We start from the raw sequence: 16,842 nt of genomic DNA, 5'->3' as shown, positions 1-16,842 counted from the left end.
GCCCAGTATTGTAATGTTTACAGCATTTGCCAGGACTTTTTTTTTTTTTAATATTGGATGCTTTTCACAAGTCCTGATGAGTGCAGTACCATTATGTGCTTTACATTGCCCAGGGCCATGACCACTATCCAGGCCTGTCCTGACCCTGATCCCATTTACAGAATATGCTGAGTCTACCGTAGTTCATTTTTAGTGTTGTAAGCACACTCTTTAAAAAAAAGATAGCAAAGAACCTTATAAATTGTCATATAATTGATATATTACTATTTCTGATGAAGAAAAGCTTCCAGTATATCCCATTACCTAAAACCATGATTTTCTTCTTCTATTTAAGGTGGCATTCCATTTGTTCTGGTTGGTGAGTTTTTCCAGCAGTCCCAGCGGCCAGCAGCATTTATGATAGCTGGCTCTGTCAACTGGATCAGCAACTTTGCCGTTGGGCTTCTCTTTCCATTAATTCAGGTAAATTAGCCGACAAGCCTTGAGAGACATATGGTGTGCACACAGTTTGTGCTATTACTTTCAAGATTTGCTTGATGTTTGTGGTTATATGAGTTTCATATTGTCTGACCAGTCTGTCTTTATTGTTAAAGCAGTTGTGGGAGCAGATTGATAACTCCACTTTGTTTCATATGGAAATGCGGAGATGTTAATTCTGCTGAATAATAATTGCGCAGTGTATATTACAGGAAGCAATTCCATTTGTTCGTAAATACATTTTATTGTCATATAGGGAGTCATCACTTTGCAACAGAATTACTCTAATTTAGACTTTTGTAATAACAGCCATAACAGAGAGCTCCCCGCACAGCAAAACAGATCATTTGGCTGACTTCCCAAAAACTGCAAGACTCAGTAAATATATCCAGTTAGTTTATAGAGTAAATGTGCAGTGAGAAAAGTGAAGTCCTGAAGATGTCTCTTTCTGGAACCTGTGTGCCCTTGGATGCCTGTAGTTTGATTATGAATTACCACCATTATAGTCACTCCATCAAATAGTTTCCCTACTGAATCCTTCCTAAAACCCCCAGGCAACTTCCTAACATCCCCAGGCAACTGACTTATACCCCTTAGTAATACATGATTCCTGTTCTCTTAGATGGGTCTTGGGTGTCATAGGACTCTTACCAGTCAGGTTGCAATACCCCACTGCATATAGTGTGGGATAAGTGGGATCAATGTTATGACCACCAAGGCTAAAAGGAGGTCCATATTGCTGTGTTTATCGCTTATCCAATCCCAGGTTTCATGATGAGATGATTAAGGGATTAAAGGTGTGACCTTCCAGTTACAAGAATGACTGAAAACAAGGACAATTCAATGGTTTGTGGGAACTTGCTTTAGATTTTGCTATATTGGCTTCAAAAACAGGCTTCGAAATCAGCCTTTTTGCAATGCGTCTCTTTTCAATGCGTCAGCTCTGTCTGCTGTTACGAACAATTGGGAAAACAATGCATTTGCCTGCTAACCTTGAGATTTAGTTGCAAGCAAAGTTATATCCATGTCATACATTTGTGAGAATTAACAGGAGAAACATTGCTATATTGGGGGGCTTTTCAGCTATTGCTGAGCAGAACACAGAGTAGATCTATTTATGGTTTTCTTGCAGAAAACTTTCTGGGTTAATCTGCTAACTTCTGAGAGCAACACTTTTTTTTTCTATTAGAGAGATGTAGGATAACTGAAGTCTCAGTAGGTTACTTGCAAAGCACAGATAATGGATATTGTGAACAGTGGAAAATTGTTCACATTCCAAAAAAAACCCCACATTTCATCACTGCAAGTTTCCAGAGTGTCAAGCTTAAGAATAATCTTGATCCCCCTTCAATTAGATGACTTCAGTCTTCCATATAAATCTTTATCTTTCCGAGTTTTCTGTGACAAGATTCCACAATGGGCTGTAATTTTCCTTTAGCTGCAAAAGACCTTCTTGACCTCCTGCTTTCTATAAAATGCCTTCAGCGTTTTCTTGGCAATTACATCTGAGAGAGGCCTGTACCTCCTGAAACAATACCTCAGCGCCCGCTCTCTTTGGAGTGATTGTCCTTCTTTAGATTTTCCAATGACTAATAAATGAAATAAGAGCCATTGCTTTGCTAAGATACTGAAATGATGGCTTAGTATTCCCTAGTAGCTTCTATACAGTATTCCCTTGCAAGGTCAATATACAGTACAGTGAAACTTGTGGTCCGCCATTTATATAATACAGCATGTAACAATGGTAAAAATAACAATTAGTTTGTACCCACAAAAAGCTTAAAAAGCTTAATTTTTCAAGTAAATAAAATTGGTTATTATCTTGGGTATATTGTTTTTTGTCTGGAATACTGTTAATTTCTTTCATATCTTTTAATGTTTGCATCATATCACCACTCTACAATCCATCTTCCAAACTTAACAGGTTAAGGTTTTGAAGCCTGTAACAAAGTTAATATTCCAGGGGACGCCAAACACAGGCTAATAAGTTGCAGATTCGGTCCAAAAGAGAGTTGTGAAAATAAATAGTGTGACGCTGGAATTTTCACATTGCATTGTGGGTATTAAAACACAATGAACTGATCTTTGCACTTTGGCACTTTTTGCCAGTTGTGAGCCCATAATGGGCCAGATTCCATTCCATGAGAAAAAATTACTTCATGGTTTATCACATGAAAACCTATGGGCAAGGTTCAATTTGAGTAGAGAAAACATTTCTCCTAATTCAGTTTCAGTTTCTTTTTATTTTTATCTTCAGTTTTCATTTGATAAACAGATACATTTTTCTCACTGAATTGTTTCTGGCTCTAAGTTAAATCTGGCCCCAATTGTTTTTCTGTATCACTGCAATTTTTTGTTGCTGCTTAAAAAAGCATTTTAAGTACTGTGCTATGTTTTCTTTTAACATTTCCCATTTTATAAGAATGCATTTATATTATATTTGCTTCTGTGCTTTTAACACAAATTGTCATTCTAGCTGTAAATGCATTTCATTGACTGACATTTTTATGCATTTTTGATGTTATAAACTGATGAGATCTCCCAACATTCCTGATTTTAAAATTGTGGCATTTTATAGCCACATCCCTTATTAGTCCAGGCATTGCCAGTTTTACCCACAATCCAAATCTCCGGAGCCCTCAGACTTTTCAGTAAGCCCCTACCCTTTTCAGGAGAAAGCAAGGAGGTGTAATTGTAAGTAAATGTGCTTAAAAGTTATTTTACAATAAATCATGTATTTATGTATTAAGTGCTGCAAAGGGTTCATACTTAATTTATATTCTAAGTTTCCTTTTACATCAACACCTCTAAGTATATCTTGTCCATGGTTGCCAATATACAGATGGAGCAACCGCTGAGAATACATGGTACATCTCAGGATACCTTGTCACAGTACTTATTTTAATAAAGACAGTTGAAAAGTTGAAAGTAAATAGGGGAAATGTTGGTGGCTCCACCCACATTTTTCAAACTTTGAACGGCAAATACCCAGTGACTAACTCTGGAAAGTTTAACAACCCTGGAATTAATACTGAAATAATTAAATATAAACCAATGAAATTTAATGGGTGGAAATGGATTGGCTGTTGGTGGCTCCGCCCACTTGTCTAACCCTGAATATGTAGTCAGTCAGTGACTGACTGTGCAAAGTTTGGGAACCCTGACATAAATAGTGTGAGAAAAGCAGCAATTTAAATTTACACCAAAAAAAAATAAAAATTAATAGGTGAAGTCTGATTGGCTGTTGGTGGCCCCACCCACTTTTTAAAACCTAAAAGTGCAGTCCCCTAGTGACCCCGGTGTTAATACTGTGAGAATGGCAGCAGGTTGAATTTCCCCATTAAAAATCAATAGTTACAATCTGATTGGCTGTTGGTGGCTCCACCCACTTTTTCTACCACTGAACCACAGTTACCTGGTGACTAGCTTTGCAAAGTTTGGGGACCTTAGTATGAATATTTAAAGAATTGTAGCTGTTTAAATTTAAACATAAGAAGTCTATTGGTGAAATCTGATTGGCTGTTGTTGGCCCTGCCCACTTTTCTAAACTTGGAACATAGTCACCCAGTGACAAACCGTGCACAGTTTGGCGACCCTGATATTAAACATGTGAGAATGGCAGCAGTTAAAATTTCCCCACTGAAAACAATGAAAGAAATGTGATTGGCTTTTTGTGGCCCCACCCACTTTTTCTAACCTTGAGTATGTAGTCACCCAGTTACTGACTGTGCGATGTTTGGAAACCCTGGCATCAAACCAATAAAATTCAATAAGTGAAATCTGATTGGCAGTTGGTGGCTCCGCCCACTTTTCCAAAAGTAAAACTGCAGTCCCCTAGTGACCAAGTGTAAAAAGTTTGGGGAGACTGGTGTTAATACTATGAGAACGGCAGCCGGTTGAATTTTCACCAAGTCAATAGGTAAAATCTGATTGGCTGTTCACAGCTCTGCCCACTTTTGGGTATCCAGCAATCATCATATTTTCATTCAGGCTGAGCCCATGAGTATGTGATTCAAGTTTGGGGGGTGTAGCCTCAAAGCTGTAAGATTGGCAGCAGTGTAAAATAATTAGTGTGCAGTGGGCAACCCATGGGTATTAGGAATAAAGATTCCTTACAAACTTAGTGGCTGATTCTCTCATTTTACTGAAGCTGGATTAAAGGGAAAATTATACCCGCAAACAGTATAGGTCTCTATAAAAATGTGCATTATTATTGGTCATGTGAGAAAAAATTGCTAACAAGTTTTAATTCAAATATAAAATTAATTCCTAAAGAAGGGAAAGACCTTTCTGATCCAGCTTCTTACAGACCCATCTCTTTGATAAACAGAGATTTTAAAATATTAACAAAAATATTTGCGGATAGATTATATGTTATATTATTATATGATGGTTTGTGTTTATCATTTGCCTTATTAGTAGACAATAAGGTATATTATCAACCTAATGATAGAGAGGAATCTTGTACATAAGTACATTATTTACATAAGTGACACAAAGACCTGAACACACAATAAATATATGTAATAGAATAAAAAGCTTTTATTTGTTATACACATAGGGGCACATTTACTAATCCACGAACGTCCGAAAAAAGCGTCCGAATGCGTTTTTTTCGTAATGATCGGTATTTTGCGACTTTTTCGAGCGCTCAATACGAAAAAGTCGCAACAATTCGGGAAAGTCGTAATGGCTATGAAAAAGTCGCGACAATTCACGAAAGTCATAATGGCTATGAAAAAGTCGCAACAATTCACGAAATTTGTAATGGCTATGAAAAAGTCGCGACAATTCACGCAAGTCGTAACGGCTACGAAAAAGTCGCAAAAAATACGAAAAAGTCGCAAAATGTTCGTTTTCCAATCCGAATTTTTCCCATTCGGATTTCTGGATTACCGTATATACTCGAGTATAAGCCGAGTTTTTCAGCACAAAAAATGTGCTGAAAAAGTCACCCTCGGCTTATACTCGAGTATAGAGTATGGTGGATTTAAAGATGGCATTCATTGCGCATGCACCCCGCCCTGTATGCCCGTACCCCCGTGGAAGAACGGAAGTGCATACAACAGAGTGCGCCCTGGATGAACTGCCAGCCGTCCGTCAACTAAAATCCACAGCACACAGCACCTCAGTGCGCAAATGCGCGTAACAAACTGGGAAAGCAGAACTGGGCTATTGTTACGCGCATTTGCGCACTGAGGTGCTGTGTGCTGTGGATTTTAGTTGACGGACGGCTGGCAGTTCATCCAGGGCGCACTCTGTTGTATGCACTTCCGTTCTTCCACGGGCCCAGAAATAGGACATTTGGAGGTTCGGCACCTGAAACAGGAAACGGTTTACATGCTTTCCCAGCATGCTGCGGGTGGGTGACCGGCTTCCCTTCTGTCTAAGCTCCGCCCTTCCTCCTGACAGTGATCAAGGCGCCGGTGTACAGCAAGTAACTGACTGCCCGCAACTCGTCTGTAGCTGGCGCTGCACTTTTCCTGCTCTACCTGATAAGCAAGTGGAGGGGGCAAGCGGGTAAGATGGTTGTCTGTGTGTGGGACGCAACGCGGGGCCCTGATTGCACAGTGTCTTACTTTAACCTTTTTCTCAGGGGGCATTCCAGGCCATGACTGAAGAGGTCTGTTCCACACCTGTGCCATACAGGTATTTCAGGGGGAAAGGGATGGGGTGTTAAAGTAGTGCAACAACCCATTGCTGTTATTCACTTTTTTTGCTGAGTTCTGTTCTCATATATATCTACTGTTAACTGTTACTGTTAAGAGGCCAATATATTCTAATACACAATGCTGCCACTCAGTGGCTAACATGTGTGCCGCATATATGGTACCCTCAGCAGGACATTGGGGCAGAAAAACAGAATTTACCAAAGCTTGCCAGTTGCTTGGATTTTCATCTTATCATTACTTAGTATGGCAGCTTCCTTAGCCTTCCCAAACTTGCCTGACAGTTGAAAAAAAAAACTTAGCAGTAGCTGCTGTATTTCCCCTCGGCTTATACTCGAGTCAATAAGTTTTTCTAGTTTTCTTAGGTAAAATTAGGTACCTCGGCTTATACTCGGATCGGCTTATACTCGAGTATATATGGTAGTATATCAGCCCCATACAGTTCAGAAAACATGCATAACAGAAAGACCAACTGCCACTGCAACAAGTGTTATTACAGAGCAAGCTCCGAAGATCAATGTGGATTTCCATTTACATCTCCACCTTCGATTTTCATTGGTCTCAGTTGTTGAATTCCTAGCAAGTCCTTCTTCAAGAAGTGCTAAGTTGATAGCAGGTCCATCTCCAACCTCAGGCAAGGGGGCCTCTGGAACACTGTTCAAAATCTCCCCTACTGCAGGATTCTCTTCTACAGCAGGCAAGGGGACTTCATCATTGGTCAGGTCGGCAGTCAAGGGAACATTCCCATTCCTACCGTCTGGCTCACACATTACAATATTTCTAACATGCTGTCTGCACATAGGGCAGGAACCATCTACCTGTATCCAGGTTTCTATGCACAAGAAGCAAAACCTGTGCTTACAAGGTTCAGTGTAGGAAACATCATCAAATGTTTCCAGGCATATAGGGCACTCGGAATCTAGTGCTTCTTCTAATAAATGCTCATCATTAGTTCCACACTCAGGTGGAAAGCTGTTATTATCTATAGAAGTTCTATGTTCTTCTTCCATTATTAGCTGATCTAAATGCTGATAAATAGGTTAAATACACAAAAAAACAGAATAAAATCGCTAGATAAAACACACGCGTCTGCACTGTGTTTTGTCCAAAACAAGACTGATTAAAAGAATGCCTGGTTCTTATCTTTGTACCTTTGTCATGACATCAGTGATGATGTCACAATGCTTGCATTGTGATGTCATCACTATTTATAATTGTATCTGTAGCTATGTTGTGTTGACTCTTTGCCTGCATTGTGACATCATCACTGACGTCATGACAACGGTACAAAGATAAGAACCAGGCATTCTTTTAATCAGTCTTGTTTTGGACAAAACACAGTGCAGACGCATGTTTTATCTAGCAATTTTATTCTGTTTTTTTGTGTATTTAAACTATATATCAGCATTTTGATCAACTAATAATGGAAGAAGAACATAGAACTTCTATAGATAATAACAGCTTTCCACCTGAGTGTGGAACTAATGATGAGCATTTATTAGAAGAAGCACTAGATTCCGAGTGCCCTATATGCCTGGAAACATTTGATGATGTTTCCTACATTGAACCTTGTAAGCACAGGTTTTGCTTCTTGTGCATAGAAACCTGGATACAGGTAGATGGTTCCTGCCCTATGTGCAGACAGCATGTTAGAAATATTGTAATGTGTGAGCCAGACGGTAGGAACGGGAATGTTCCCTTGACTGCCGACCTGACCAATGATGAAGTCCCCTTGCCTGCTGTAGGAGAGAATCCTGCAGTAGGGGAGATTTTGAACAGTGTTCCAGAGGCCCCCTTGCCTGAGGTTGGAGATGGACCTGCTATCAACTTAGCACTTCTTGAAGAAGGACTTGCTAGGAATTCAACAACTGAGACCAATGAAAATCGAAGGTGGAGGTGTAAATGGAAATCCACATTGATCTTCGGAGCTTGCTCTGTAATAACACTTGTTGCAGTGGCAGTTGGTCTTTCTGTTATGCATGTTTTCTGAACTTTATATGTATAACAAATAAAAGCTTTTTATTCTATTACATATATTTATTGTGTGTTCAGGTTTTTGTGTCACTTATGTAAATAATGTACTTATGTACAAGATTCCTCTCTATCATTAGGTTGATAATATACCTTATTGTCTACTAATAAGGCAAATGGAGGATCTGATCTCTGTTCTGAACTTATTATGGCCAGCATGGCTTTGTTAAAACTAGAGAAGAAGCCCTCACAATCTATAAAGTTGCTTTCAGGAAGAATTCCTGAGAAGAATCATTCCTAACACTAGAAAGAGAAGTTTGAGAACTTTTTCTAACATTTGACCACAGTTATATAGTAAAAACCACAGTGCAAAGTTTGGGGGCCCTGGTTTTAACAGTGTCTGAATGGCAGCAATTTAAATTTCCCCACTGAAAGTCAACGAGTGACATCTGATTGGCGGTCGGTGGCTCCGCCCACTTTTTCTAACCTGGAACTGCAGTTACCCAGTGACTAACTCTGCAAAGTTTAGGGACCCTAGGATTAATAGTTAAAGAACAGCAGCAGTTTACATTTAAACCATTAAAGTCAATAGGTAAGTAGGTGATTGGTGGTTGGTGGGTGTGCCCATTTTTTCTAACCATGAGTCGAAGTCACCCAGTGACAAACAGTGAGCACCCTGGCATAAATAGTGTGAGAATGGCAGCATTTTAAATTTAAACCAATAACATTCAATGGATGAAATTTGATTGGCTGTTAGTGGCCCAGCCCACTTTTCTAAACTTGGAACATAGTCACCCAGTGACCAACTGTGCAAAGTTTGGGGACCCTGACATTAAACATGTGAGAATGGCAGCAGTTCAAATTTCCCCACTGATAACAATGAAAGAAATGTGATTGGCTTTTGTCGGCCCCACCCACTTTTCTGAAACTAAAACTGCAGTCCCCTAGTGACCAACTGTGAAAAGTTTGGGGACCCTGGTGTTAATTCTGTGAGAATGACAGCAGGTTGAATTTCCCCATTGAAAGTCATTACATAAAAACTGATTGTCTGTTAATGGCTCCGCCCACTTTTTCTCACCTTGAACCGCAGTTGCCTGGTGCCTAAGCCTGCAAAGTTTGGGAACCCTGGTGTTATTACTGTGAGAATGGCAGCAGCTTGGATTTTCTCCAAGTCAATAGGTAAAATCTGATTGGCTGTTCACAGCTCTGCCCACTTGTGGGCATCCAACAGTCATCATACTTTCATCCAGGCTGACCCTATGACTGTGTGATTCAAGTTTGGGCAGTTTCAATTTCCCCATAAAAGTCAATGGGTGAAATTTGATTGGCTGTTTTTGCCCCCTCCCACTTTGGTTTTTTGTTTTTTTTTTTTAAACTTGACTACATAGTCACCCAGTGACTATGCAAAGTTTGGGAACTCTGGCATCAAACCAATAAAAATCAATAGGTGAAATTTGATTGGCTGTTGGTGGCTCCGCCCACTTTTCACAACTAAAACTGCGTTCCCCTAGTGAGCAACTGTGAAAAGTTTGGGGACCCTGTTGTTAATACTGTGACAATGGCAGAAGTTTGAATTTCCCCATTGAAAGTCAATAGGTAAAATCTGATTGGCTCTTCACAGCTCCGCCCACTTTTGGGCATCCAACAATAATCATATTTTCATTCAGGCTGACCCCATGACTGTGTGATTCAAGTTTGGGGAGTGTAGCTGTAAGCTGTAAGATTGGCAGCAGTTTCAATTTCCCCATAAAAGTCAATGGGTGAAATTTGATTGGCTGTTGTTGGCCCCTCCCACTTTGCATTTAAAAAAAAACAAAAAAAAACTTAAATGCGTAGTCACCCAGTGACTGACTGTGCAAAGCTTGGGAACTCTGGCATCAAACAAAAAACAATCAATAGGTTACATTTGATTGGCTGTTGGTGGCTCCACCCACTATTGGGCATCCAACAATCATCATATTTTCATTCAGGCTGACCCTATGACTGTGTGATTCAAGTTTGGGGAGTGTAGCTGTAACCTGTAAGATTGGCAGCAGTTTCAATTTCCCATAAAAGTCAATAGGGCTGATTCACTAAAGTGCGTTAAAACGTGCGCTATTTATAATGTGCGGTAAAAATGTTATCGTGTCTAAATTTCGCGACTTAATGCATGATTCACTATAAGCACACTTGCGCTAATTTATGCATGATACTGCATGCCATTTTTTAGTCGCGCTAAATAACGTGTGCGCTACTTTTCGCATGTGCGCTAATTAACGCAGTATTTTCCTTACTGTCTTTACTTCCTTTTTGCCTTCTTTCCTACTTACTTTACTTGTATGAATGGCCGCCTATTATTATGTGCGCAATTTATGTCCTCAAAGCTGTGTAGTACAACATCACATTAGGCCAGTAAATGGGGGGGGCATTTAAGACTATTTAGGCAAATACTTAGGGGTCCGTTTACTTAAGTGGCTTAAATTTAGTGGCACATTTTAGACACAGAATAAATGCCAAATATGTTATGGGCACTGTATTAAACAGGGACAAATATAATATTGCAATTATTCTGGCAACACAACATTTGATACGCTATGTACTAATTAACGCAAGCTTTACTATTCAGCAAAATGGCCTAAAGACAAAATTGTTGGCAGAATATTTGCAAACATTTAACCCATATAGCATATTGATGCTGTTACTGATAAATGTAAGAGTGGAGGAGAAAGTACATAAAAATGTATAGAATACCATATCAATGAAGGCTAAATAATTAGACATTACTCAGTTCAAAAGTACAAAAATAAAACAACTTTTATTCTCCTAATAAAATTTTTAAAACTAGAAAATATAAAAATCTAAAAACTTAGGACTTGCTGGCCATAAACATGTCAACTTTCCGCTCCACTCTGGCCAACTGGGCCTTCATGGAGGCAATGTCCTCCTGTATGGACTGAAGAGTGAGGTCAATCCGGGATGGTGATGTTTGTATCCCCACATCTTCGGTCGGAGGACTTGCCTCTTCCCAGTCTTCGGCCAGGGGAGCGAAATGGGCCTGGGGAGAGTCCGGTGGTGTAGCCAGGGGGGCCTTGTGAGCCTCGGGGGCTCGGGTTCGTCAGGGGCCTCGGGGGGCTCAGGGGCCTCGGGGGCCTCAGGTGGCTCAGGGGCCTCGGGTGCCTCAGGTGGCTCAGGGGCCTCGGGTGCCTGGAGGGCCTCTGCAGCCTGGGGGGCCTGGGGTTGGGCCTCTGGATGAGGCGCTACATCCAGCTGAAGTTCTGTGAGATAGTATTGCAAGATGTTATATATATATTATATATACATTCATACACAAAGGGCCACCATCATAAATAACGGGGCCCCTCACAACAACATTTTTGGGGCCCCCCTCCTCCCACGCCCCCAATGGCCTCTCCCCCTGTGAACCCTCACATCAATACAAAGGACACACAGACATTGTTAGCCAGGGCCCCCTAAAACATTTGTGATCCTTCCCCAAATTACTCTTACTATGCATACTACTGCTAAGTTTTATTTTTAACTGTCAGGCAAGTTTGGGAAGGCTAAGAAAGCTGCCATACTAAGTAAGGATAGTAATGATAAGATGGAAATTATACTGGCAAGCTTTGGTAAATTCTGTTTTTCTGCCCCAATGTCCTGCTGAGGGTACCATATCTAATAATAATCTATATATATTTAATTAATGTATTCTTTAAAACCAGAATAAAGTACAATAATTACCTTCCGCTATTTCAGCGACTAAATCTGGACTCCTGCGCTTGATATCCGACCATATCCGCTGGAGAAGTCTGAGGTCCATTCGGAGGGCAAACCTATGTTCCAACCTCTGCATCCACCTGCGGAGGATTGCCCTCTTTCTTGCATGGACCCCTACGATCCCCAGCGGCTGCCTGTCATAGGATTCACGCAGGAGGTAGCAGCAGAAGTAGCGCCTCTCCACCAGTCGGAGCTCTGATACTTCAGGCATGTTACATAGTTACATAGGGTTGAAAAAAGACCATTGTCCATCAAGTTCAACCCATCCGAGTAAACCCAGCACACAACCTATACTAACCAATCTATACACTCACATACATAAACTATATATATATACAACCAGTAATACTAACTGTAGATATTAGTATCACAATAGCCTTGGATATTCTGCTTGTTCAAAAACTCATCCAGGCCCCTCTTAAAGGCATTAACAGAGTCTGCCATTACCACATCACTAGGAAGGGCATTCCCCAACCTCACTGCCCTCACCGTGAAAAACCACCTACGCTGCTTCAAATGGAAGCTCTGTTCCTCTAATCTATGGGGGTGACCTCTGGTGCGCTGATTGTTTTTATTGGAAAAAAGAACATCCCCCAACTGCCTATAATCCCCTCTAATGTACTTGTACAGAGTAATCATGTCCCCTCGCAAGCGCCTCTTTTCCAGAGAAAACAACCCCAACCTCGACAGTCTAACCTCATAGTTTAAATCTTCCATCCCCTTTACCAGTTTAGTTGCACGTCTCTGCACTCTCTCCAGCTCATTAATATCCTTCTTAAGGACTGGAGCCCAAAACTGCACCGCATACTCAAGGTGAGGCCTTACCAGGGACCTATAAAGAGGCAAAGATATGTCCTCATCCCTTGAGTCAATGCCCTTTTTTATACAAGACAGCACTTTATTTGCTGTAGTAGCCACAGAATGACACTGCCTGGAATTAGACAACTTGTGATCTACAAAAACCCCTAGATCCTTCTCCATTAAGGATACCCCCAACACACTACCATTCAGTAGATAGTTTGCGTTTATATTATTTCTACCAAAGTGCATAACTTTGCACTTATCAACATTGAACCTCATTTTCCAGTTTGCTGCCCAGTTTTCCAATTTTGTCAAATCGCTCTGCAAAGCGGCAGCATCCTGCATGGAACTTATAGTTTTGCACAATTTAGTGTCATCAGCAAAAATAGAAACAGTACTGTCTATGCCCACCTCCAGGTCATTAATAAACAAGTTAAAAAGCAAAGGACCAAGGACTGACCCCTGCGGTACTCCACTAACCACACTGGCCCAATTAGAAAATGTTCCATTTACCACCACTCTTTGTACTCTATCCTTCAGCCAGTTCTCCATCCAATTACAGATATTATGTTCTAGGCCAATATTCCTCAATTTGATCATTAACCTTCTGTGAGGTACTGTATCAAACGCTTTAGCAAAATCTAAGTAGATGACATCAACTGCCATTCCAGCATCAAGGTTCCTGCTCACCTCCTCATAAAAGGCAACTAAATTAGTCTGGCAAGATCTGTTACGCCTAAAACCATGCTGGCACAAACTAATAGTATTGTGAACTGCAATGTATTCAACTATCCTATCCCTTATTACCCCTTCCAGAAGCTTTCCTACTACTGATGTCAGACTAACAGGCCTATAGTTTTCAGGCTGAGAACGAGATCCCTTTTTAAATAACGGCACCACATTAGCAATCCGCCAGTCTCTCGGCACCATGCCAGACCTCAACGAATCCTGAATAATTATGTGAAGAGGTTTGGCAATCACAGCGCTCAGCTCATTTAATACCCTGGGATGAATCCCATCCGGTCCTGGACCTTTGTTTACCTTTACATGTTCAAGTCTCTTTTGAATTTCCTCCCGAGTGACCCATGCGTCAGTAGCTAAATTACTAGAACTGGGTATATTAAAAGGGAAGCCTTCATTATCTGGCTCCTCTGATGTATAGACAGATGAAAAATAAGAGTTCAAAATTTCTGCTTTTTCCCCGTTCTCATCAACCAACGTACCCCCCCGTGATAATAAAGTTCCCACCCCTTCTTGCTTCATTTTTTTACTATTCACATAATTAAAAAATAATTTTGGATTCTTTTTACTCCTAGCTGCAATATCCCTTTCCATCTCTATTTTAGCTTGCCTGATAGCTTTTTTGCATGCTTTATTTGCTTCCTTGTACCTGATGAAAGTTTCCGCTGTCCCAGCTAACTTGAATGCTTTAAAAGCACGTTTTTTTATTACCAACCTCGACCCTAGCTCTTTCATTCAGCCATAAAGGTTTTGCTTTGCGATGCCTCTCCTTACTTACAAGGGGAATATATGTTGGCTCTCTGTATCACTGCAGCCTCACACAAAATGGGCGCAAGTCGCGCCTATCACGAGATTACCAACGGCGATATAATGTGTAATGTATTTGTCGCAACAAAATATGCGCCGCTATAGTACCATAATAATGACATTATTTTCGTACACATACTTGAATAAATCACACTGCAAAGGCCATATTTTATTGACAAAAGCTCATTAACTGTACTTTTCTATAATTACCGCCTGCTTCAAGTAGGTGTTAATTTTCGCATAGACTAATGTGATATTTAGCGCGACTAAGTGCTTATGAATCATGCGATAGTATTCTTTTCAGCGCGCTAATTAACGCATGCGTTAAAATTAATGCATGCGGTCGCGGCAAAATTAACGCATGCGATATGCGACTTAACGCACGCGGTAATACTGTAGTGAATCGCGCGATAATTGTCACGTCTATTTTAACGCAAAAAAACGTGCGATAAAATTTATCGCACGTTAGTGAATCAGCCCTATTGGGTGAAATTTGATTGGCTGTTATTGGCCCCTCCCACTTTGCATTTAAAAAAAAAAATTGAATGCGTAGTCACCCAGTGACTGACTGTGCAAAGTTTGGGAAGTCTGGTATCAAACAAAAAAAACAATCAATAGGTTACATTTGATTGGCTGTTGGTGGCTCCACCCACTTTTCAAAACTAAAACTGCAGTCCCCTAGTGACCAAGTGTAAAAAGTTTGGGGACTCTGGTGTTATTACTGTGAGAATCGCAGCAGGTTGAGTTTCCGGCAAGTCAATAGGTAAAATCTGATTGGCTGTTCACAGCTCCGCCCACTTTTGGGCATCCAACAATCATCATATTTTCATTCAGGCTGAGCCCATGACTGTGTGATTCAAGTTTGGGGGGTGTAGCCTCAAAGCTGTAAGTGCGGCAGCAGTGTAAAATAATTAGTGTGCAGTGGGCAACCCATGGGTATTAGGAATAAAGATTCCTTGCAAAGTTAGTGGCTGATTCTCTCATTTTACTGAAGCTGGATTAAAGGGAAAATTATACCCGCAAACAGTATAGGTCTCTATAAAAATATGCATTATTATTGGTCATGTGAGAAAAAATTGCTAACAAGTTTTATTTCAAATATAAAATTAATTCCTAAAGAAGGGAAAGACCTTTCTGATCCAGCTTCTTACAGACCCATCTCTTTGATAAACAGAGATTTTAAAATATTAACAAAAATATTTGCGGATAGATTATATGTTATATTATTATATGATGGTTTGTGTTTATCATTTGCCTTATTAGTAGACAATAAGGTATATTATCAACCTAATGATAGAGAGGAATCTTGTACATAAGTACATTATTTACATAAGTGACACAAAAACCTGAACACACAATAAATATATGTAATGGAATAAAAAGCTTTTATTTGTTATACACATAGGGGCACATTTACTAATCCACGAACGTCCGAAAAGCGTCCGAATGCGTTTTTTTCGTAATGATCGGTATTTTGCGACTTTTTCGAGTGCTCAATACGAAAAAGTCGCGACAATTCGGGAAAGTCGTAATGGCTATGAAAAAGTTGCGACAATTCACGCAAGTCGTAACGGCTACGAAAAAGTCGCAAAAAATACGAAAAAGTCTCAAAATGTTCGTTTTCCAATCCGTATTTTTCCCATTTGGATTTCTGGATTAGTATATCAGCCCCATACAGTTCAGAAAACATGCATAACAGAAAGACCAACTGCCACTGCAACAAGTGTTATTACAAAGCAAGCTCCGAAGATCAATGTGGATTTCAATTTACACCTCCACCTACGATTTTCATTGGTCTCAGTTGTTGAATTCCTAGCAAGTCCTTCTTCAAGAAGTGCTAAGTTGATAGCAGGTCCATCTCCAACCTCAGGCAAGGGGGCCTCTGGAACACTGTTCAAAATCTCCCCTACTGCAGGATTCTCTTCTACAGCAGGCAAGGGGACTTCATCATTGGTCATGTCGGCAGTCAAGGGAACATTCCCGTTCCTACCGTCTGGCTCACACATTACAATATTTCTAACATGCTGTCTGCACATAGGGCAGGAACCATCTACCTGTATCCAGGTTTCTATGCACAAGAAGCAAAACCTGTGCTTACAAGGTTCAATGTAGGAAACATCATCAAATGTTTCCAGGCATATAGGGCACTCGGAATCTAGTGCTTCCTCTAATAAATGCTCATCATTAGTTCCACACTCAGGTGGAAAGCTGTTATTATCTATAGAAGTTCTATGTTCTTCTTCCATTATTAGTTGATCAAAATGCTGATAAATAGGTTAAATACACAAAAAAACAGAATAAAATCGCTAGATAAAACACGCCCGTCTGCACTGTGTTTTGTCCAAAACAAGACTGATTAAAAGAATGCCTGGTTCTTATCTTTGTACCTTTTTCATGACATCAGTGATGATGTCACAATGCTTGCATTGTGATGTCATCACTATTTATAATTGTATCTGTAGCTATGTTGTGTTGACTCTTTGCCTGCATTGTGACATCATCACTGATGTCATGACAACGGTCTTTTTCGAGCGCTCAATGCGAAAAAGTCACAACAATTCGGGAAAGTCGTAATGGCTATGAAAAAGTCGCGACAATTCACGAAAGTCATAATGGCTATGAA

The 16,842-nt window shown here is 40.3% G+C and overlaps 1 protein-coding gene across 3 annotated transcripts in view; it reads left to right on the top strand.

Moving 5' to 3' along the window:
* Positions 1–16,842, top strand: part of slc2a9 (solute carrier family 2 member 9) — an 83,335-nt gene that overhangs the window by 59,779 nt on the left and 6,714 nt on the right. For all 3 annotated transcript variants that reach the window (XM_018095214.2, XM_018095216.2, XM_018095215.2), the window contains one exon: positions 335–462. In XM_018095214.2, the coding sequence (XP_017950703.2) occupies positions 335–462 (128 nt within the window). The remainder of the gene's footprint in view (positions 1–334; positions 463–16,842) is intronic.

This window comes from Xenopus tropicalis, chromosome 1, assembly GCF_000004195.4.
Source record: "Xenopus tropicalis strain Nigerian chromosome 1, UCB_Xtro_10.0, whole genome shotgun sequence".
Lineage (NCBI taxonomy): Eukaryota > Metazoa > Chordata > Amphibia > Anura > Pipidae > Xenopus > Xenopus tropicalis.
The sequence above is the reverse complement of the archived record's forward strand: the minus strand, read 5'-3'. Positions and strand labels throughout refer to the sequence as shown.